Here is a 22,107-nt window from a genome sequence, read left to right as displayed (position 1 = left end):
CTTCTCTGATGTGCTTTAAAATGTTCAAAGTAATCCTAACAGCTCTGTAACACAGAAAGCAAGGGATGACTGTATTAAGGGGATGTCTCCTTAGGTGGAACCAAGGTAGTATGAATCTGTTTGTATTGTGCCAGTCTCTTGGCATGCATAAAGACAATGAGGCAGCTGTGATGCCTCAGCTTTAGGCTGACCTGTTGACTGGCAGTGTGTGTTGTGTAAGGTTGTCAAAGCATGTGTGTAAATAACAAATGCTATAAAAAATTATCCAAAAACTGATTTTAACTTTTTTACTGTGTCTCTGAGAAGACCAAACATTGATTTGAGGAAACATATAGATGTAATTTTCATTTTTATAGCTGAAAAGGAAATATTGACTGAGGAGGAAATAGAGCAGCAGGTCAGTATTTCTCTTGAGCAGCAATAAACTTCATGCGCATTAAAACAGATACCAGTATGTGCACTGGTGAGTTACTTTGTCTGACCTAGTTGGAATCTCTCCCCTAAGAGAGGCTAAGGCTTTCACCAGTAGTGCTTTTTTCTCTTAAATTAGAATTCACCACATAGGAAAAGAGACAGAGAAGAGGTCAAAGTAGGTAACTGTTCACCTTGAAGGAGGTAACAGCTTCCCACCAGCCTCAGCTGTAGTGACAACCTGTTCATGTCATGCTCTTTCAGCCGTATTAATTGTATTGGGCAGTTAATAAGATCTAGTCCAGTTCTCAGGGAAGTAATTTCCATTGTCTTTACCGGGAGTTGGGTGGGGATGTCTGTCTTTAGGTAGAAAAGTTGTTTATCCTCGCAGGATATTGTGGCTACCATGATAACAGAACAGCAGCACAATTTGAAAGGCACTCCCTAAAAGCTGTGTGAAATCACTGATACAGAAGCTTAGCAGGCAGTGTGCCTCTCCCCTGGCGTTCACAAACTGTACAGGCTCTTATTTCTGCGTTAGTGCAATGTTCATCAAAACTAATACTAAATAAAATGAGTTTTGAGTATCCAACAGTTTCAAAACAGTTTTCATCATGCATTCCAATGAACTGAGCTGTGAACTGGGATTAATTATATGATGGTATTTAAGTGGTTGAAAGAATGTGGGGCAAAATTCTGCATTAAGCCTCTGAGAAGACAGAAGCAAGCTCTTGCCCAAGGGTGAAGAGGAGTAGGTGGCAGGGGTCTAAAGGCTAGAGGCCACTGTGGTTGCTTCCTATCTCCAAGCTTGTATACTTTTCCTGAGACCTAGAGGTGAGATAAGGTTGTCGCCCATGCTACCCTCAGGCTGAGCAAAATGTTTATGGTGCTATAAGGTAAACTCACACTTGGTGAGTGCTTCCTGTTTCCCGTTGGGAACAATATACATGCAATAGTATACTGCAGAGCTTGCTGAGATCTCCTTAAAGCAGCTTTATGAGTCCACTACTTGCACCAGAGAAAGTCACTCCTGGGAAACACTGAGGATTTTAGAACCTCTTTAGGCTATTTTAACACTTACCTAATGTAAGTAGAAAGGAACAAACAGGAGAATTTTATCTTGCATGTATAAAATGAGCGCTGGGAATGTGCTTTGGCAGATTGCCCGTTGATGTGTAAAGAGCAGAGGACCATCTCCAGCACTTGGCAGAGGCCCCTGCATCTCCCTGCTCATGTGATGCTGTTCCTTTGGGTGTATGGGGTGGTGTAAGCTGGTAGGAGAAGAGGGATCTTCTTTATCTCTGTGATTAGGAGGGGTGTCAAATCTGTACTTGCAGCCAGTGGAGGAGTTGCTTTTGTGTTGGCATGTGAATTAACCAGTGATGCAGTTTTGTTGAAGGGGAACTCCAGCTGTGACAATATCTGCAGAGTGTTTTTTTCCACAGCACAGGAAAGAAGAATGTAAAAGGTGGCTTCTCTTCCACTGCTGCTTGAAGTTTCAGAAGTAGGGCTTTGCGTGAGAGAGGTTTTGCTTGAAGCAAACAAATTGTTTCTCTGTATTGTTCAAAGTGGAACTTGAAAAGGAATTGTTATCCACTTAATGTTACTTTGATGTAAAAGGAAAGCACATACTGAATGTGATTGGGCTTGAAAGGCTGTGATTTGTAAATTACAGTTGTGTTTTGCTTGCTTTAAACAGACCAGCTGTTACGGACAGCGAGTCAGCACTCCGACAGCAGTGGCTTTGCTGAGGACTCCTCCACAGATTGTTCTCCATTTAATCAGCTTCAGGTAAGGTTCTCCTAATGTGGTTGAAATATGAATGATTATTGTGGGACAGAAGGGACCTGGGAGGACAGGAGGGATGTTGATGTTTGCTATTGTGACCATCAGTCTGGGTCCTATAAAATTACAGTTTTCAGAGCTGGACCTGCCAAGTCCTGTACAGAACTGTGTTCAAATTTGAAGGCCTTTCTGATAGGTTAATCTGGATATACTTGGGTCTAGAATAAGCTCTAAATTCAGTATGTCCTCTTTGCTGTTTCTGGAGTATCTTTTCTCACTATCTGAGGCTCCAGCATTGTAGTCCATTTCTCTCATGACTGTAGTGGGTAGAGATTAAGGTTATGATTGCTATTCTGCTGATCATTTCAATTTTTGTATCATTTTTACCTTCCTGCTCTTCCCCCACCTCTGTATTTTTCTTTTTTTTTGAGTTAGCAACTGATAGAAAGTGAAAACAATTTCATACTAACTTTACTGTGAAGGTAGACTACTTTTAGTCAATCTGAGCTTTCACACTTTTTCTCCTTCCAGTTCCTTTGATCTCTGTCCCAGACCTTGCTGTGATACTGACCAGAGACTGCATGTCTTAGGGAAAGCTTTTGTTCCAGCATGGTGTTTAGGTGTCTGCTCAATGCACATGTTTGCACAGCGTTGTACCTGATATTTTGGAGAGCTGTTCTCTTGCTTCTCCTCAAACATTTGCACAGTAATAGCCATGATGTGGTTGGCCTGCCAGTAGACAGAGAAAAGCCTTGAGTCACACCCTGGCCCCAAGGCTATCAGTTAGCTGTCTGGGACCTAAACCGAAGCTTGAAGGAATAGAGAGATGGGATTCTGGGTACCTTCAGTAGTTTCATTTCTGTGGCTTGCATCTGCTGAACTTTTTTTTGCTGTATGTTTTTTCCCATGTGGCACACCAAACATTTTAAAAGCTGTTTGGCAGTTATTAGGAAGAGATTTTTCACCCTCCCCATCCATCACTGTTGCTTTTCCCTTTTGGTACTGGTATTCTGTGCTTTCCAATTTAGTAGTTTTTCAATTGAGTAGCAAAATAAAAACCAAGACAGTGATAGTCTTTGTGTGTCCCTTAAACATAAGCTTATGCTTTCCAAGAGAAGAAAGTGAATAAAGGAAATTATAAGCCTGAGTCTCTGCAAAGGCATAATAGTCTGAGTTGTTCTGCTCTCTACTAATGCATGGCTGCACTGAAGTTGACAGGCATGTTGAAAGGTGAGTCAGATTAGAGTTGGTCACTCCTGATCTTTATATTGGTTGCAACCTGATTGAGTCCATTAAAACCGTGTTGCAGCTAAGTTGCCCCTTTACTGGAATACTGGTGGAGTTTATCTGTGTTGGCTGTGAAGGGAAGAGATTTTTCTGCTTTCTGTCATGCTGTTTTGAAAAGGTGTATTGAGACTGCACAAGGTTTGTGCCATGGAGTTGCTAGGCTCTCTTCTGCCGCCTTCACTGCTTTATTGACACAAAGTGCTGAGCTGAATTCAGAAAACGGGTGAATGATGAGGCATGGGGTAATGAGAACTTGGCAACTAGTGAAGAGAATCTGTGAAAAGATGAAGGGGATACAGAGGAGTCTATATTGTTTCTTAAAAGTATGGTAAGTTAGTGCCATCTACTGTTAAATAATTGACTCTAGCAGCCATAGCTTATCTCTGAAACTCAGAAGGAAACTCAAAATTTGAACTACATTGCCTTTCATCTCTGACTTCAAAAATAAAAATTTCCGAGGGAGATTTTTATATTGAGATGGGATATTCTGCGAGGGAGTTTCCTGTTGCCAAAGAAACTAGAGAATTCTCCATCCAAGTTCATGAAGTTTTACTTGCCTTACTCATAACTGAACAATGCGATGGAGGATTAGAGACCCAGATATAGACACACATAGCCCACGTGATTTCACCTAGACATTATAATCTTTTATTCTTATAATAGTTTTAATTTGAAAAGTATCTGAACCTGCACAGTCATAATATTTTGTGGCTGTGCTCTTAAGTGCAATATAAAGTACATACTTACAAAGATGACCTTCGTGACTGAAATCTTCTAGGTGGTTGGAGAAGGAACTATATATAGCCTGGCATACACCATACGTAATGTCTTTGTAAGGAACTAATAATTAATATCCTAACGGCAGCGAGAGCTGTAAAAATCAGAGATGGGAGAATTTTTAGTTCGTGCGCCAACTATGGTAAACTTTCAAGACTGTACTTTATAGTTCTCTTAGGAAAATGTCTTGTCCACTTGACACCAGTCAATCAGGCCAACCTAAAGAATATGCATAGACCTCTTTTTTCCTTTCTCATAAAAATACTTTTCCTGCCATTTGTTACCTGTTAAATTGGCTCCCTTACACGTGCTCTGGTTTAAACTGTGATTTAGAATGAAAAGGGGAAGAAGTATCAGGAGAAAGGAAGGAAGGATGAGCTAATAGTACTGAATGCAGTCTTCTATTGAGATTAGCATCCTAATGTGAGATTATCAGTCTTCAACAATTCTGTAACTTAAAACAGGGCAGACTGGTTTTCCCATTCTTAGTGTTGTCCTGTAACAGTAGTTTCACTACAGTCTGCAGTTCTCCTCACTTCTCTGGATACATTTCCTAATACCACCCTTCATTTCAGCACTGTGAACCTTTGTATATGGGAGATGCTATGTACCATCACCCAGCTATCCATTAGTCATCATTCCCTAAAATACTAGCATTTTACTCTTTTATTCTACTACCACTTCTATTCTTCTGGCAATATAGAAGTTATTGTCAAATCAAAAGAATGTGTGAAGTGTTTTCTCTTTAAAAAAGAAAAAAATCTTTTGGTGACATACTTGACTGTGTTTGTAATGTATCTGATATCATGGTTTCTTTGTTCTCCTTCACTGTGTCTCTTGCACACTAACTGCATTACTCTTTCTGCTCCCCACTCCAATGCCCAATGAATATGGAATTGGAGAAGGCAGTAGTTGAGTCTCCAGTATGTTCACTCCTTTGCTGTCTCTTATGTGTCCTAGGTTCAGGAGTCTTTGCAGGGCATGGGAAGCAGTGCTGACAGCTGTGACAGTGAGACAACTGTGACGTCACATAGTGAGGAACAGAAGACACCGATAACCAAGGAACTACCGTGTTTCAATAAGTTTGAGGAGGAGGAAGAAGAAGATGATGAAGAGGAGGACGAGGATGATGATGATGAAGAGGATATTATCTCTCAAGTAGAGAGACGAAAGGTAGGGGCACCTTCTGGTAACAGGAGTGAAGATAGAAAAACTATTGACTATAAACCAGAAAAAAATCAAGGACAAGAAAGCAAGTCATCTCATATATCAGAGACAGTCCAAGGGGAGGTCGGCTCTAAAGAGGAAGACATTTCCAACAAGGAAAAAGAATTGGACCTGCTGGAGGAAGGCAGTGTGTTTGAGTTTCCTCAGTACCACACACACCATATCCTCAGGTCAATGGAGTCTTTGGAAGGTGATGGTTCCTCCACATCACCTGTAGACAGAGTTCAAGTCGCCTTGCAAAGAGCTGAGATGAGGATCATCAGCTCATCTTCTGATTCCAGGGCCAGATGCACTCTGCTTAAATCAAAAGATCATCTGAGGAAGCAGAGGCTTTTGTTTGCTGAATCAGGCTATCCTCTAAGGCGCTCTCAGTCTCTCCCAACTGCACTGCTGAATCCAGTGAAAGTGGTGTCCTCTGTAAATGTCCAGTTAACTCCAGGAAAAGAGACGCTGTGCAGTCCTCCTTCTTTCACCTACAAGTACACACATGATGAGAAAGCAGCATCTGAGAATGACAAAAGCGAGGATGAGGCAGCCGCCAGCCAGCCGGTGTGCAAATCCACACTGTTTATTGCGCCTTCATCCTCCAAGAAAGAAGTGCCCCAGACTGGGCCCAACAGGCTGTCTGAGGAGCTCAGTCCCACCAGGGTACACAGCTGCCCGCTGCACACACCAGCCCACATGTCCCAATCAACATGCTCCCTCCACTCCCTCCCCACCGAGTGGCAGGACAGACCACTGTGCGAGCACATGAGGACACTCAGCACCCACAGTGTCCCAAGCATCTCTGGCTCTTCCTTCAGTGCCATGCTTTCCCCCTTCAACTGTCCCTTCTTTCCAAGGCATGCTGGAGTTCCTCATCGCCCTCTTGCCATCAACCCACCCTCCACTGTGGAGATGCAGCTACGCAGGGTCCTACATGACATCAGAAACTCTCTGCAGAACCTCTCACAGGTAAGAGGAAGCCAAATTTTGCCCCTGGAGAAAAGGGCATCTTATTTTTTGCTGCTGTTTTAGGAGCTTCTGTTTAAAGTGGCAAATTTAAAGTGTTAAAAGTAGGGAGTTTTAGGTTAGATATTAGCAAAAGGTTATTCACCCAGAGAGTGGTTGGACATTGAAACAGGCTCCTCAGGGAAGTGGTCACAGCACCAAACCTGGCAGAGCTCAAGAAGCATTTGGACAGTGTTCTTAGGCACATGTTGTGACTCTTGGTTTTCCTATGCAGGGCCAGCAGTTGGACTTTAATGACCCTTGTGGCTCCTTTTCAAGTCAGGATATTCTGTGATTCTATGGTCATCTCTCCAGTGCGCCATTATTTTTGCATTTAATGCTTTCTTATTGCAGTTGACTCAGATTGATTTGGATTTTTTTAAAATATTTTTTATTTTTTAGCTTTTATAGATATCCTTGGGTGGGAGGGAGGAACAGTGTACTCTTTATCAGCCATTATTTTAAGATTAGAGTAATTTGCTTTAGATTTAAAAATACATATTCATAGAATCATAGAGTGGTCTGGTTAGTCCTTTGACTTTTCTTCTGCTCTTTGACATACTTCCTATCCAACTAATAAAAATGTATTTTTTCCTGGCAAGTCGCATAGCTTCACTTGTCATGTCACTGATTGATCTCTATCTGTTTCTGTGCTGTTTCGTGCCAATTTTTTGCACTTTCAACGCTGGAGCTAGTCAACATGTTCCTGATATTATCAGTCATTTATTAAGAATCGATTTTGTCAGAGCATGTGAAATTTTGTCCATCTCCTCAGAAAAGAAATGCTGAAGAATGTAAGCACATGTATTTTACCAATTTCTGCCTCACCTGCTCCTCCCCTCCCAGTTGCGGCTGTCCCTTCTCTCCCATCCTGGTACCGTTGTTTTCTTAAGTAGTGATCCAGTTTAGGAGCCTGCAAGCTCCTGCAGGAGGCTCTGTGGGCAGGGCAGTTCAGTCTCTCTTTATGAATACATGAAGACTATTCAGTTGTAGACCTACGATTTCTGTGGGTTTAGCCCAAGAACAGACACGTGCCTGGCTGCACCATATTGCAGATGGTAGGCTGAAGTGGGCTTTTTCTGGACCTGTTATTTTGTTAATTTTGCCATTTGTTAGAAGTTAGAGGTGAGTCCACTGTTCCTTTGGTTATACCATCTGGCCCTGTTTCTCAGAGCAAATTTGGTACTGTGACCAGCTCTGCAGCAGGAAGCTGTGACCAACTGCATTTTAAGTCAGCCATTGCTCAAGGTAGTGGATGGTGTGCCTGGGAGGAAGTATTTCCATAATTTAACCTTCTTTGTAGAATTTCCTCATGTATACCAATTGCAGCCTTGATTTGTGTAAGGTTACAGTGTGCTACAGTACTTTTATGACATATACTATGGTAACTAAACATACTGAAGAAGAAACCTCTGTATTAAACCAGAAATCATGCTAAAGATAGTTGAGTTTAAAAATAGAAAAAAAAAATCACTAGAGGGGACAGTAACGTCTCCTAGACCACTTCCTCCAGCATATTTTGTCTAGACTAGTTCCATTTTGGGGGCTCGGCCCTTCTTGTTGCAGAGGTTTGTATGAAAATGTATTCCCTGTTTTTTCCTACAGCAGAGATCAAGTTTAGCACACAGCATACTTGGTGGCTAAATAAAAAGTTGAGATGTTTCAAACGTGATTATGATTTTAGGAAGGAATAAAGAGGAGTAGATAAATTCCTGATAGAACAGGGAACAAGAGAAAGCTGGCAGAGGAAAAACAAACCCATCCCCTTGATGTGATCATGTTTGAGCACAACTTCTCTGGATGAATGGACGTGCTTCAAATTTTCCATGGCATATCAATAGTCTTTTGAATTCTTTCAAAATTATATTGGACAAGATGTCTTTTTCATGTTTGAAAAGGTAAATGTTTTTGCTATTTCCACTGTTCTTTGTTGTGCCCTGTCTCTACATGTAATAACTCCTGAGTTTTATCTGTTTGCTCCATATGTTGTTGCAACATGCAAATAGAAATTCTTCAACAATCTTTTTTTAGTGAGAGATCATTAGCAAGCAGGGCTCTTTGGATGTAGGCAGTGGAGTGAGACTAACAACCAAAATGAACAAAAACCCCCCAAACTAAGAACTGAGGAAAATCTCACAACAAATATGACTGTAATCATGATTTCAAAATAGGACACAGTTTAATTTGCTCAGTTCTGGTTTTGAAGTTGTTCTTTTTATCATTAGCTAAGACAGTTTAGACTACTGAGTTTTCAGGCATAAAATACTTTGTGCAGAAAAACTTAGCTTTTGTTTCTACTCACTGTGTCAGACAGGATTAATTTGGTTTTTCAACCACAGCACACTTGCATTGCAGAGCTTTGGTGCACATGCATTACTTAAGAGGTTGTGCTGCCATTTTTTAATGTTTCCTATTCCTGCCACAGTATTTACATAGAAGAAATTTCAATGCCAGAAGGGGTGTGTTTTAACAGTGGCTGCTTTTGAAGTGTCTGCACATTTGAGAGGATGAGTTCATAAATGAGATGGCTGACTTTCCCATTTCAAATCGTTTGTTTCTTCCCTAGTACCCAGTGATGAGGGGTCAGGATCTTTCAGCTGCCACTGGTTACACTACTCAGAGATCATCTATTCTACCTCTCTATGAAGTAAGTGAGCCTATGTAGTGGTACTGAGTAAAAATTGAATATGAAGAAACATCCTAAATGTATCACAGATTGTGCTAACTTTGGGCAGTTCCTTGTCTTTGCTCTCAAGAGATAACAGAAGGCTTCATCCTGCAAATAATGTTAAAAGGGAATTAATTTAAATACATAGAAACCCCTTCACGTGTTTGCTTGTATGATGCAGCTGAAAATGTTGTTTTCTTGAGAAATTGTGAATGCACAACAGGCAGCTTCCATCGTATGCTGAAGTTGCTGAGGTGCTGTTAAAGGGCTCATCTGGGAAAATGTGGTTACAGGATCCAAACTTATTTTAATTTTTCCCATGTAATTAATTTTTGTATTTCCTCCCCTCTCTCCCTCCCAAGAATACTTTCCAGGAGCTACAAGTGGTGAGGAGAAATCTAAACTTATTCAGAACCCAAATGATGGATTTGGAATTGACTATGTTGCGTCAACAGACCACAGTTTATCAGCACATGACAGAAGAGGAAAGGTAAAATGATCTTTAAAAAAAAAAAAAAAAAAGAGAAAATATGCTGATGTATCAGGAAATATGTCGCTGCCCCTGAAATCAGAGCAAGAAATCTATTAGTTTCAATTTGAACAATAGTAAAGCTGAGTTTTTGCCAAACCTTGTTTACTGTACTTCTTCATTCTAGAGGTTTTTACTCTTTTGTTTCTTCTAACCTCTACTTCTGTTAATTGATGATTTTTTTTTCTTCGTCCTTTCTCCAAAGTGATTCTACAGCTGCAGATTTTAAGGACTTTTATGACAGGGTACTTGAACAAAGGGTATTGCAGCAGAAAAAGTCTTAAAGGTTTTTATCTTAGATCTCTCCCCCCCACCCATCTTTGTAGGTGTAAATAAGAATGAACATTGTAGCAGTCAGATACTTTTCCAACTTTCAGTGGCTACTTGGCAGGCTACAGATGGCATTCATATTCTAACTCCATGTGTTTGTGCTTACCATAAGTTGCAGTATGAGGTGGAATAATTTTTTAAACTGCTTTTATCTATTTAGTTTAGTTGAATCAGCTCTTGACCTATCATTTTAAAAATAAACATGTTTGAAATCAGTTAGATTGTCCTTAGACAATGGCTTCCTGGCCAAAATGTAGCTGCAACTACTAGGGAATCTGTAAAAACACAGGAGAAGTAAGACATGATTACTGAATTGCTCTGTGGTTGTTGTTCTTATCAGTTTTAAATTGAGTTTGATTAGATATATGTATAAATGCTGATTTCTTTGGTTTGCACATATTTAAACATTTAAAGCTAAAATTTTTGGAGAATATTCTGTGATACACTGTGTTGTTCTGTTTTCTCCTTTAAAACATATATATTTTCTTTAAGTGGAGAAAGACTTCTGTTCCATTTAGGCGTTCAGCTAATTTCGCTACGAAAATTTTCCATGAGTTTTCTGTGTTCCACTTTGAGTTCTCCTGTATGAAGTCCTTTACTCATGGGACTGTCCTGCTCAGTTGTCCCTCTGCGGTGTGCAGCTGAGTGCAGTGAATACTTTGTTCTTTTTGTGATGGTCTTGGTGTAGATATGAAGCTGATCAGCTACAGGGCCTGAGAAAGTCTGTCCGCATGGAGCTACAGGAGTTAGAGATGCAGTTAGAAGAACGCCTGCTTGCTTTGGAAGACCAGCTGAGAAGTCTGCACATGTCTTCACCTTACAGACCTCAGACACACATAGTAAGTATTATTTTTACAACAACATTATGTGTTTTCTCAGTGTAATGTTCATCATAGAGTCATGGAATAGTTTGGGCTGGGAAGGACCTTTAAAGGTCATCTAGCCCAACCCTCCTGCAATGAGCAGGGACAAATAATAACTCATAACTATTAAAACTCTGGCAGTGGGATGATATCTGGGGAATCTAATGAGGCTGTGTGTATTATCAGGGGTCATATTTTCTTATTTTCAGTCTGCATTTCATCTTGGGAAAAAGGTGTGTGACTTTCTTGGTGATAATAAGTATCAACACATACTTTCTGAGGTTTTAGGTCTAAGAGGCAGACCTCTTCCATCAGTGGTTTCTTCTTTTTCCTTGTCATGGCCCTGAATTCTCAGTTTTGGTAGGTAGTGCTCATGTCTACAATAATTGGGGGATGGTGATAGTCTTTCTGGCATTTCTCTACACTGATTTTCTTGTGAAATGAGAACAGAGAGATGAGAAATTCACAACATTTCTCTCCCAATAAATGGAGTGTTCTTTCTCTCTACTTCTGTCAATCCATGGCACAAAAAAAACCCAGGAAAATCCAGTTGTCATCTTCAGTTTTTTCCTCTATTGCCTTTTGTAGCTCTTTGAGATGAACATATGACTCCCTGTAAAGCAGTGGGAGAAGCTCTGCTCCCACAAACACTGCCCAGAAGCAGAAGGGGGAATAAAAGAGACACTTGTGTATGTTTATTGGTGGCATGGCAATGTACTTTCTCCTATTTTTCACTCAACAGAAGACTGTTCCTCTTTTTTCTGCAAGTCTGTCGTCAGCCAAACAAAAGAAGCACAGACAAAAAGTATCATATGTTCTTCCTGGGTTTCATTCCTCTTTTTCAGCCAATCCTCTTCTGTAGAAACAGCACAGGCACAGGACACATCTTCCTCTTCAGTATTTTGTCATAGGAAAAAAATTGAAACCCAAGAACAGGAAAATATGGTATTACTGTGATCTCAAGCCAAACTTGCATTCTTTGAACCATATAAACATCTTTTTATTTGTAAATCCTTTTATAGAAGAGGGCCAACTTTAAAAATTACTGAAACAAACTTTCTCCAACCAGCTTTGCTTCCTGTTTCCAGATTTCTGGTTTTACAGAAAATTGTCTGAGATGCAGCATGTTTATATATTAGCTTCTGACAGCTCTAAAGAAATCCTCAGTGCATTAACTTGACTTAATTTTTCAGGGTATGTATGGAAGCAGAAGTGCTGATAATCTGTCATGTCCATCTCCATTGAATGTCATTGAACCAGTAAGTAATTGTTGTGTACTGTATGTTTTACTGAGAAAAAGAACCACAAAGAGTTTACTTTAAAAAAGGTTCCAGGAGAATAATTTGACACATAATTTGAGAAATACTTTACTCCCTTGAATAGCTTTGTTGAGAACAACTGCAGTTTTCCTTAAGAAAATTTAACTATAGGTGTAAGTAGCTGTAAAGGCTTGTTTGCTTTTAAGAGGAATATGTAGAAGTGAGATGTTGTTTGCATTTAGTTGATACAATGGCTACAGGGTGAATTTTTCTAGGGAAAAATTATCTTTTAGATTTCTGTGCATTTTATGCTACTGAAAACAAGTAGTTCAAAAACTGCAGAAAGAAAAGAACAAACAAACAAAAACACTTCTGTGTGTCTCTGTCAATGGCTCTGGCAAGATGTATAAGTATTGCAAAAGTCAGTGGCTTGGGGAACTGCCACAATTTTTATTTATGTTGGCTTTCAAAAAAGCACATTCCTTTTTATTATTCTCTTTGTTGCAGTCATAAAGGCAAAGCATGTATTTATTTTATAGCTGTATTTGTTACATGGAAGGAATGAGTAAGTGATTAAATAAATAGCAAGAAAACATAGTTGTGTTTGTATGTGACTTTCTTTGTATGCTTATTCACGACTGTTTCTTTTATGAATCCCTAGGTCTCTGAACTTATTCGAGAGCAGTCATTTCTGAAGTCTGAACTGGGTTTGGGACTGGGAGATCTTGGACTAGAAACTCTCCCAGCAGAGGGTACAGAGTCCGTATTCTCCCATGGAAACTCGGATTCCTCTTCAGTGTGCTCTGGCCATGCAGGTAGAAAAGCTGGTGTTGGATCCTCTGAACTAACAGGAAAGTCTAAGAGTCAAAGCAAGAAGTTGTACCGAGCCTCTGTTGCCTTAACACCAACTCCCCCAGTGAGAGCAGGCACTGGACAGCAGATGGAAAGCTCTGAGGAGCTTGCAGACCCCAAGCCAGAGGTGGAGCACCAACTTGAAAAAGTCCCTCTCATGCCTTCAGTTGATGAAATCCACAAAACTGTGGAGCAGGAGGAGCTGCAACAAGTCATACGGGAGGTGAGGAAGGAGGGGCTGAGATACAGGATGTTTGAACAGTGTTTACTGAAACCTAAAGACAGGCTGGCTGTAACTCCTGTCCATTGGCATATTCTCTTCCCTCTCAAGCCACGCCTCTGTACTGTTACTGCACTGTGTCTGAAGGCTCAGAATTTGTCACTAGGTGTTCAAGCCACAGTTACATTCATGTGCAAAGCAGCAGATGTTTTATTCAGTGATAGTGATTAGCACATAAATTAATAGCTAGTTGCTGCTATAAGTCCGGGTGGCAAAGAACTTGTCATCTCAACTACTTGGTTAAGTAAGCAAGCAGTAGTATTTCAGATTGCCAAGAAAAAATTTCTGTCATATTTGCTTGCTAAAATGCCAAGTTGGAGTTAATTTGAATGGTGAAATAATGTTTCCGAAATAACGCTGCAGTAAATGGTAAACATACTTTCCCAGTCCCTCTACCCCAACCTCTAAGGACTGTAGAATATAAGTAAAGCAAACTGAAGGCAGATGAGAAGTTATTTCAGACTTTAAGACTGATGTTGGACCAATCCTATTGGACTACTTTTGTTGGCAGTCAATGAAAGCGGAGAGTGCTTGGTTATTTTTCCTGTAGGCCAGGTTAAAAAACAGGACTAAAACTGTGTGTTTTGTTTGTTAGTGGCATGATCTGCTTTCTGGCAAGTAAAATAAATGGGAAAAGGAAGCCAAAGAAACTACTTGTTCTGAAAGGAAGTGCCTGTGAAAAAGTGGAGTGAACTCTGCTGTGAATACAGAAATGGGAATTTAGCCTTTAGCTGAGGGTCATTGGACCCTTAGCCTTTAGCTTGTCCCTTAAAGGTTTTGCATGGCTCTACCATAAACCACTTGAAAGACAGGCAAGATGTCACACCTAGAAATGTAGAACAGGCCAGGCTGTAACACTGTGGTACCTTCCAGATCTGCCTTTCTTGAGGCTGTAATTGGAACCAGCTTTACCTTAGTTTTGTCTTTAAAACAGATGAGATACAGGCCACTCATCTCATGATAAAACAAGAGCTGTAGTCCCAGGAGAATCTTTTTCCACATCTTCACCCCTCTTCTCTTAGTGCAGAAAGAGGCAGTGTACTAGACCATAAGGTAGCCTTTTACTCATCATCTGATGACAAGAGTCTGCTGGGTCTGTCTCTGCAAAGTAGAGATGTTTTCTTGGCTGACTAACTGTGGGCTTTGCTATGTGTAGGCACTTTACAGTGAGATTGTGAAGCAGTTAAAGCATTATCAAGGAGTGTTCTGAATAGCTCAAAGCATGCAAAGATATTTACTTTGTTTACCTTTGATCAACTCCATAAATAACCAGAGCTGGGAGTGCAAAGAATAATGCGTAGCCACAAGCATTAACCATCTGGGGTTAAGAGGGTGAAGACTGGCAGTGAGGTGAAATGGAGACCAGCTTTCAGTAAGTAGCCTTATCGTGCTGAGTAGTGAGTGCTTCATCCCATCAATAGCCCCATTAGAGTCAGTGGGATGAGTTATGGGAAGTGGCATTATCCTGTGGAAGGAAGGGTACTGCAGTCAGCTCACAGTGAGGTACCACCAGACCTGTACTTGGTATTAGGATCTGAACACCTGGCCATCACTGATCTTTACAGTGGACTTTGTGATGCTGCAATGTTCGTCTCTACTTTGAAAGTCAAGGGAAGAATGAGACAGTGGCAAACATTCAGATGTCTTGATCTCCATTATCGTCCTGCTGCCATCTTCTCTAAAGTAGCTAGGGTTGGAAGGAGTCTTGAGAAAGGCCTTGTTTTGGAGATACCATAAAATAGTCCCAGACATCCCAAATTCTCTCTCTTTCTGGTTCATTCTTTTTTTCATGTCTTTTTGAAGAGATTCCTTGCCTAATGCTCAGGGACTTTCACATGAGATATTTATTACACCTTGCTTTTTGCTGCTGATTCTGCGGTGAAGCCAGAATGGGGCATTTGTATGTGTACGTATACAGGCCGTGTATCAGGGGAGGGTGTCACGGTGGAGGGTTGCTAAAGGAGAAACTGAGATAGGAAGGAGAACTGGAATTCCAATATCCTGCAAAAGCCAGCAGAGACAATAAAGAGAGCTGGAACCAAAGGACGGAGTTATTTCAGTCAATATTTTCTCTAAGGTTAACCTGTGTGAAAGTTCCTCTTTAGCTTCATTAATTGATGGCAAATAAAGTTACTTACTCTTTGCACAGAGATTGTTATTTGGGTTGCGTGGCACTGAGGACATTGTAATGCTGAAAGAATCCACACTGAACTGAGAGGCTACTATTCAAAGATGAGTACTCAGCAAATAACTGAACTTGAGTCACTTCGTAAATGTTTGAGCACACAGAGAGATTGTCCTTCAGTTTAACTTCATTGGCAGTGGTTTTCATATCAACTCAAGATTCTCAGGATAAGTTTTGCAGGTCAAAGTGGAGATGCATTGGCTCAAAGCACCTGGTATATTTTGCAGACCCAGAATATGCTTTTAAACATTGGTCAGGAAAACCTTTTGTATTTCATAAGAGCTAAAACAGAGCATAAATTGAAATATGCCTTGCTTAAGTAGCCCTGTTGTTAGCAAAGGAATTCCAGTTTCATTGTCAAAAGAATGAAATCTGGTAGGATGCATTCCTGATGTATGCACTCATAAATATTAAACCCTTGCTTGTTCCTCCCATTCTCTGTAGCTGCATGACCTTGTGTTGGGGAAAGAAAAGTGAGGCAGTGGGTGTGATATGCCTGGGTGGGCTGTAATGCGTGTGAGCTTTGACCTGTAACTATTTGCTGGCATTAAAAAATCCCATGGTGTTAACTTCTAGCATTAATGGACTAACTCCTACAGGAAAACATCCAACAACATGAAATGTTAAAATGCCAAATAGTAGCTCTCTTGTTTTGATGAAAATACAGCTTAACCTCCACTGGAGTCTCACATGAAGTACTTATTGCTTTACTTGTAGGTCACAGTGTCACTAGGAGTGCCACCAGACCCTCTCATTGTCTTCTTCTCCAGTTTAAAAAATGTGGAAGTTTAAAAAGCTTTCTGCTTAAGAGCAATGGAAGTTTTGATTTTGCCAATGGTTCTCTATTGTAAATGACAATGAAGTTACATTATAAAGAAATGTATGATTTTCCTGTCAACATCTGTTTTAAGAGGCTGTAATGAGTCTTTATGAGAGAGAGATGGTCTGATAGAGAATCTTCCTTTCCATTTTCTGTTCAAATCTGTGTTAGCTCAACATTGATCAAAAATATATGTCGGTTGTTCATACTTCCTGTGTGCAAGTGTTGGTTTCCTCATCTTACTATCTTGAACATAAAAACTGCTGCTGCTGCCATGAAGAAGTGGCACAGGAAGAAAATAGAGTAGAAAATAATACTTTTAATTATAGGAAATGTACCTCAAGATCAGAAGCAGGAGGACTGTGAAAAGCCTCGTTCCCATTTGTCATTAGTAGATGAAGAACACCAATCTCCAGAATTGACACAGTGGCACATTTCACTCACAATCAGTTCTTTATTAAGCAGCAACATATTACAGTGATGGTAACTCTTTACTTAGGAGAAAGATCACTGGTTTACTGTTGTAAAACTATCTATGAATGTGGTACTATGTCATCATTGCAATATTGAATATTAGTGTTGTACCAATGTAGTATATGTACCATAAATGAGTGATTCTCTCCTCTTTCAAATGATCATTTTTCATTCAACCGCTAAAAATAACTGATGGAGCATTCATTGACTGCTTTTCTGTCTTTTGTGCAGAGGAAGCCTTGGCAGCAGGCTGTGTCTTCTGCAGAGCAAATAGAATGTGCACCTTGCCCTAAATGATTTTTAAGGGAAAAGACAAATATTGGCCATTGGTCATGACACACGCGTGGTACTGAGTCACTGCAGGAATCAGTGCTGTGCTCATCACACAGGAATGACCTTGCTGAGGCTGGAGAGGGAGGAGGAAGCAGTGGCAGTGAAAGAAAGCAGTGGAGGGTGGCCTAGTTACCATCCAGACAGGAAGGTGAGAAGCAGAGGGCTCAAATAGCACCAAGGTCAAGCCAGAAGTTGTTGGAAGAGATAAGAATAGAACAGGAGTTGCTTTGCTTCCAGTCTCTTGTCACAAGACTGTCTGTCATACTAGACCATTTATTTGCTAATTTGGGAAGCTTTTATCAGTTTTCTTTGGAAAGTGAGGTTTATTTTTGTCTGTCTGTTGAGAGAAGGGCATGGAATGACTGTTTTGTAGCACACTCACAGAACCACCCCATGTGATACTGAAGAAGAAAAATGGAGAGAACACAGGGGCTCACTTATGACTGTGGCCTGCTGGACAGTTGGGGTGCCTTGTGCAGATTTTCCTGTGCCTGCATTTGTAAATCCCAAAGCCTTTACTACGCTGACAGTGATTCTAAAGCTTTGTACATCTATGTGTATGTATCAGCATAGGCATCCTCTGGACTTTCAGCTGACAGTAAAACAGGTCCTGTTACACACTGGCTTCTCTTTTGTCTGTTCATCAGCAAACAACCCAACTGCAAACCTGTTTCCCAGTAATATTATAGTCTCTGAATTTCTGCTTGATGCAAAGTAGTAATGAAATGAGGAACTTTGCCACTAATGGTTTAGGAATTGAACTGCCTGCCAAAGAGAACAAGGGATAAACAACCTGTTGCTAATGCTGCTGCCACCCTTCTGACGTTTTGCTTAATCCTTTTGACGCACCAGGAAAAGGGGAGACTTAAAAGAAAAAGAAAAGTGTGTTGCTTAACTGAGCTGATGAGTGCTTCTGTGTGTGACTCTGGGCCAGGCTCTGGCTGTTACCCCACTGCACCCTCTCACAGTCGTTGTTCTCCCCAGTCCTTGGAACTGCATCTGATTTGTCCCTCCTGAAGACCATCCAAAAAAAAATAGTTGGTGCCACAGATTTCTTATACTTGCAAGAAGCCCATAGTATTTTTCTTTGTCATGCCCTGCTCTTTTCCAGCATAATATGCTCTTGTAGAACTATGTTTTGCCTCCTTTTCTCCTTTGTTTCCTTTACTGTAGCCATCAGCGCTCCGCTCTTCCTTTGTTCTAGCCTCAGCCACTGTCAGTTGCCTTATACTAGAAACTCCTAGGTGTGTTTTATATAAAAATTAATGGAAAAATGCTTTGTCACAATCCCGTGAAAAATAGCCTTTGCTTGCATAGATCACATCCCAGTGGTCAACTGATGATTAAAGCAACTCTTGAAGTTCTCTGTTTGTCTTTCCTGCTGTAAGTATGTGATTAGAATTCATCTCCTTTTGAATTACATGAAAACAACAGCTGATGTTATACTCCATTTGTGAGGTAGATCAGTCCTGCCTTCCTTTTCAAGAGAATAACAACTTGTCAAGAAGTAGTGCATTTGGAGTGCTTTTGATCCTGAAATGCTATTTTCAGAACTTTGCATAGTTGAAATGTATTTTTTCTTAGCATAAAACCAGTTATCCTAAGTGTAAAACATAAATATATTTACCATATGGAAAAATAGAACTAGTTTGGTTTTCATTTATATGATTGGCAAGAACTTCAAAATTACTTAGTTGTTTTTCCATTCTTCTAATGTTTTTCCATTTGCATTTTTTGAAAGTTGGCTTTTTGATGGCGTATGCTTTCATATGTTGATAGTGTCAAACACATCTGCAATATCATTTAGTTTTATCCATTGGTTATATAACTTACTGACCTTAAAACTTCGGCTAATCCCTTTCAGATCAAGGAATCTATTGTTGGTGAAATAAGACGAGAAATAGTAAGTGGATTGTTAGCAGCTGTATCACCCCAAGGCAGATCTGCAACTGCAAAACAAGATGCACAGCCATGAAACTGGTACTACAGGTAATCTTTGGGCATCTGCAAGAGCCAGATTTTATTTTTTTATCGTATAAAATATCACTGTTAACTTAAACCTTCCTTTGTTTGCATTTTGCCCTTGAAACACAGGTGATCAAAATTGAAGTTCATTAAATAAAGAGAATACTGATAATCCTGGATAGCTTTGGAAAATCAGCTGGTTTATAGTTGGCCCATTCTACTGTCAGCTTTTATATAGTGGTCCTTGATTTTTAGTTTCAATATGCTCTGTGATGACTTTGAATGTGAATGCATCATGCAAGAGGATTTCTGTAGTTTGCCTGCCTTAGATATTAATATTATAAAAATACATACTTATACATAACAAGCAGACTTCCAAAAATCTAATTTAGATCTTCATCTTGCCTTTTTTTTTCTGTAAGGTTGGATATAGTCGGAAATGCTGTGGGATTCTGCTTTGGGCAGCACACACTGGTGAAAGTGTCAAGTTGTTTTTGCTTCAGGAGGTGTTAAAGCTGCTGAGATAGGCTACTGTGTTCGACGTTTGGTTCTGTGGTGTGTACCTTTCCTTGAGTTCATCTGTAAAGACTTAGACACTTTAACTAGTTCATTACTTTCCTTAAAGCATCAACAAAATTGTGGCGCTCTGAAAGGTTTTTTATTTATTTGTATGTCCCTGTTGTAAATTTTTATGTAGCTAATTTCTTTGTCTAATGATGCATCATGAAACTTGAAGATTTCCAGACATAACCAATTTATAGATAACACGTACGCATTCAGCCTAGCTTTTAAAAAAAAAAAAATAGAAAAAAACTCCCACAACAACCCTCCTCCCCAAACACTGACCTCTATGAGGTATTTATTGTGCAATAACTGATCCACTTTAAGAGCTTGAAATAACCAATAATGGTTTCCACTGCTGTTACTTAGTGCCACTTCAGAGGAAGGAAACAATCCTGTCATAAAAATTGCTGTTAATTCTTGGGGCGGTTACTATTAGCAGAGTGGTAGAATGACATGAGGTTACTTAAAACTACTTAAAGTTCTGACACTGAAAGCCTTATCTCTATGTAGAAGATAACTTTTAACTAATTTTGTTTGCTTCCTTACTGTTTACTCATCCCTCTGTAGGAAAGTGCCTTACTTAAGCACTGTGTTGTTTTTTTTGGTGTTGACTACTTGCAGTCATACCAAGAGAAGTTCTCTTTTGCTTCATATTAACCAAAACGCAATAAAAGTACTGATCTTCTGAAAGCAATTAGGATTTGCAACTTGGAATGGATGAATGACCTTGCTTGTATTATGGGGAAAATGGAAAAAATCTCTTTTCCTTCTCCATCCCTCACTGACTGTATTTTCAGTTAGCCTGGTGAATATGCGTTTGTTCCAATGGAGCAAATTGGAAGTCATTGGAGTTTTTATGTGGTCAGATAGACATTTAGTGGATATGTAATATCCCTTTTGGCTGTGCTTGAAATCTCTTCACTCCTTTGCCATTTTCATCCACTAAAACTCTTTACACTATGTCAAGGTCTTAAATCAAAAATAGTTTCAAATATTACAATATTATATGAAAAAGTTTATAAAATTTTAAATTGTGTTAGGAAGACACACAAGGGCTGATTTCTTAAAAAAGGTGTATATTAAACCAATAAAATATTTATTTTGCCTATAATCTGTGTCAGTGTTTTTCATTTTGCATGGTTTACTCTTAGGCAAAATAAGTAACATAGATTTGATCAAACAGTACATGGACTGGAGAACAGCAGGAAAGCTCAGGACTTGGGTTTCCAAAAGCTTTCAGATGTTCAAGGGACCCTTCATGCATAGGAAATGTGAGATATAAATTTGAGAGCAATGTTAGCAGTTAAAACCACACTCTTAAAATCATTGCCCTCTGTTGTGGCTCCAAGAATTTGGTTAGTCTTGACCTCTCCTCAGAGTTTGTCCCTGTGAATAGAGCTAGAACTCTCCTGAATACCTTATTCTGCATGCTTAAAAATTGAAATATAAACCCTGACTTACACATGGCAATCTGTATATGAGGTAGTAAGCTGCAGTAGATACCTGCTTTACCTGGCAGCTTGAATGAGTACACAATTCCATTCCAGAATGCCTCAGGAGATCAGCCAGCCAGACCCAAGTGCCTGCAACCTTCCTTTGCTAATGCACAAACCCGAAACCTGCTCAAATACTTAGATCAGCAGATGCTCCCCTTGTCCCCTAGCTAGATAATTAGCAAAGTCAACCACTAACGTAGGTCCTGTGCCCATGTGCTACTCAAGAGCGGCTTTCCAAGAAAGGTGGCAACTGTGGCACTCACGGAGTGATGAAGGAAAGCATTTCAAGACCTAGTGGCAGTCGAGCAGAGGTTGCCACCAGCATCCTTTGACACTTTCTCCCACAGCATACTCCTGAAAGAGCTGGCAGCCATTGGCTTGGACAGGGGCACTCTGTGCTGGGTTAGGAACTGGCTGGAGGGCTGGGCCCAGAGAGTGGTGGTGAACGGTGCTGCATCCAGTTGACGGCCGGTCACTGGTGGTGTCCCCCAGGGATCAGTGTTGGGCCCGGTTCTGTTTAATATCTTTATCGATGATTTAGATGAGGGAGTTGAGTCCACCATCAACAAATTTGCAGATGGTCTGGTAACCATGGTGGTAGTGGATCAAGGATTGGACTTGATGATCTCAGATCTCAGCCTTCCAACCTGGCTGATTCTATGATCCTCCATGGAGGTGGCAGCCTGACTTCCTACTGCTCTGCCAAGAAAAGTCACTTATAGATAACATCCTGGAGTATCTGGGGCACTTCAGATCATAGCAAGTAAGAGCATTTCATCTCAGCTGTGCAAAGCCTAGTGTTTAACATATCCAGAGAAATTTAAAATAGTGCCAAATTTTCATCCAGACAGATTTCTGAGGTTTGGGCATAATTTAACATAAAGGCATTTCAAAATTACATTTCTAAAAACTGTACTAAAACTAATAAATATAAAAGCATCTATTTTTCCATAATCTAGGTAACAGATTTTTGCCATTCCTAAAAACACTTCCAGCTAATATTTTCTGAGTG

General features: G+C 40.1%; 1 protein-coding gene and 1 long non-coding RNA gene across 3 annotated transcripts in view; one reads left to right on the top strand and one right to left on the bottom strand.

Moving 5' to 3' along the window:
* SSFA2 (sperm specific antigen 2) overlaps window positions 1-20,710 on the top strand; it is a 41,395-nt gene extending 20,685 nt beyond the window's left edge. The window contains exons 10-18 of the mRNA XM_017838266.1: window positions 2,111-2,202; window positions 5,221-6,441; window positions 9,044-9,124; window positions 9,508-9,635; window positions 10,693-10,843; window positions 12,061-12,126; window positions 12,788-13,201; window positions 18,935-19,059; window positions 19,458-20,710. Of these exons, the coding sequence (XP_017693755.1) occupies window positions 2,111-2,202; window positions 5,221-6,441; window positions 9,044-9,124; window positions 9,508-9,635; window positions 10,693-10,843; window positions 12,061-12,126; window positions 12,788-13,201; window positions 18,935-19,045 (2,264 nt within the window). The 3' untranslated portion in view covers window positions 19,046-19,059; window positions 19,458-20,710. The remainder of the gene's footprint in view (window positions 1-2,110; window positions 2,203-5,220; window positions 6,442-9,043; window positions 9,125-9,507; window positions 9,636-10,692; window positions 10,844-12,060; window positions 12,127-12,787; window positions 13,202-18,934; window positions 19,060-19,457) is intronic.
* On the bottom strand, window positions 3,579-5,236 carry LOC108509043. Of its 2 annotated transcripts, none has more exons than XR_001878570.1 (3): window positions 5,038-5,236; window positions 4,227-4,354; window positions 3,579-3,757 (listed from the first exon to the last, which is right to left on the bottom strand). It is a non-coding gene; the product is annotated as an uncharacterized LOC108509043 (long non-coding RNA). The 2 variants fall into 2 exon arrangements; XR_001878569.1 differs by having other exon boundaries at window positions 4,231-4,354.
* Window positions 20,711-22,107: the final 1,397 nt, after the last annotated feature.

Source organism: Lepidothrix coronata, unplaced genomic scaffold (genome assembly GCF_001604755.1).
Source record: "Lepidothrix coronata isolate B3197 unplaced genomic scaffold, Lepidothrix_coronata-1.0 Scaffold7, whole genome shotgun sequence".
NCBI classification, from domain to species: Eukaryota; Metazoa; Chordata; class Aves; order Passeriformes; family Pipridae; genus Lepidothrix; species Lepidothrix coronata.
Note: the sequence above shows the minus strand (reverse complement) of the source record. Positions and strands in the feature narration are given on the sequence as shown.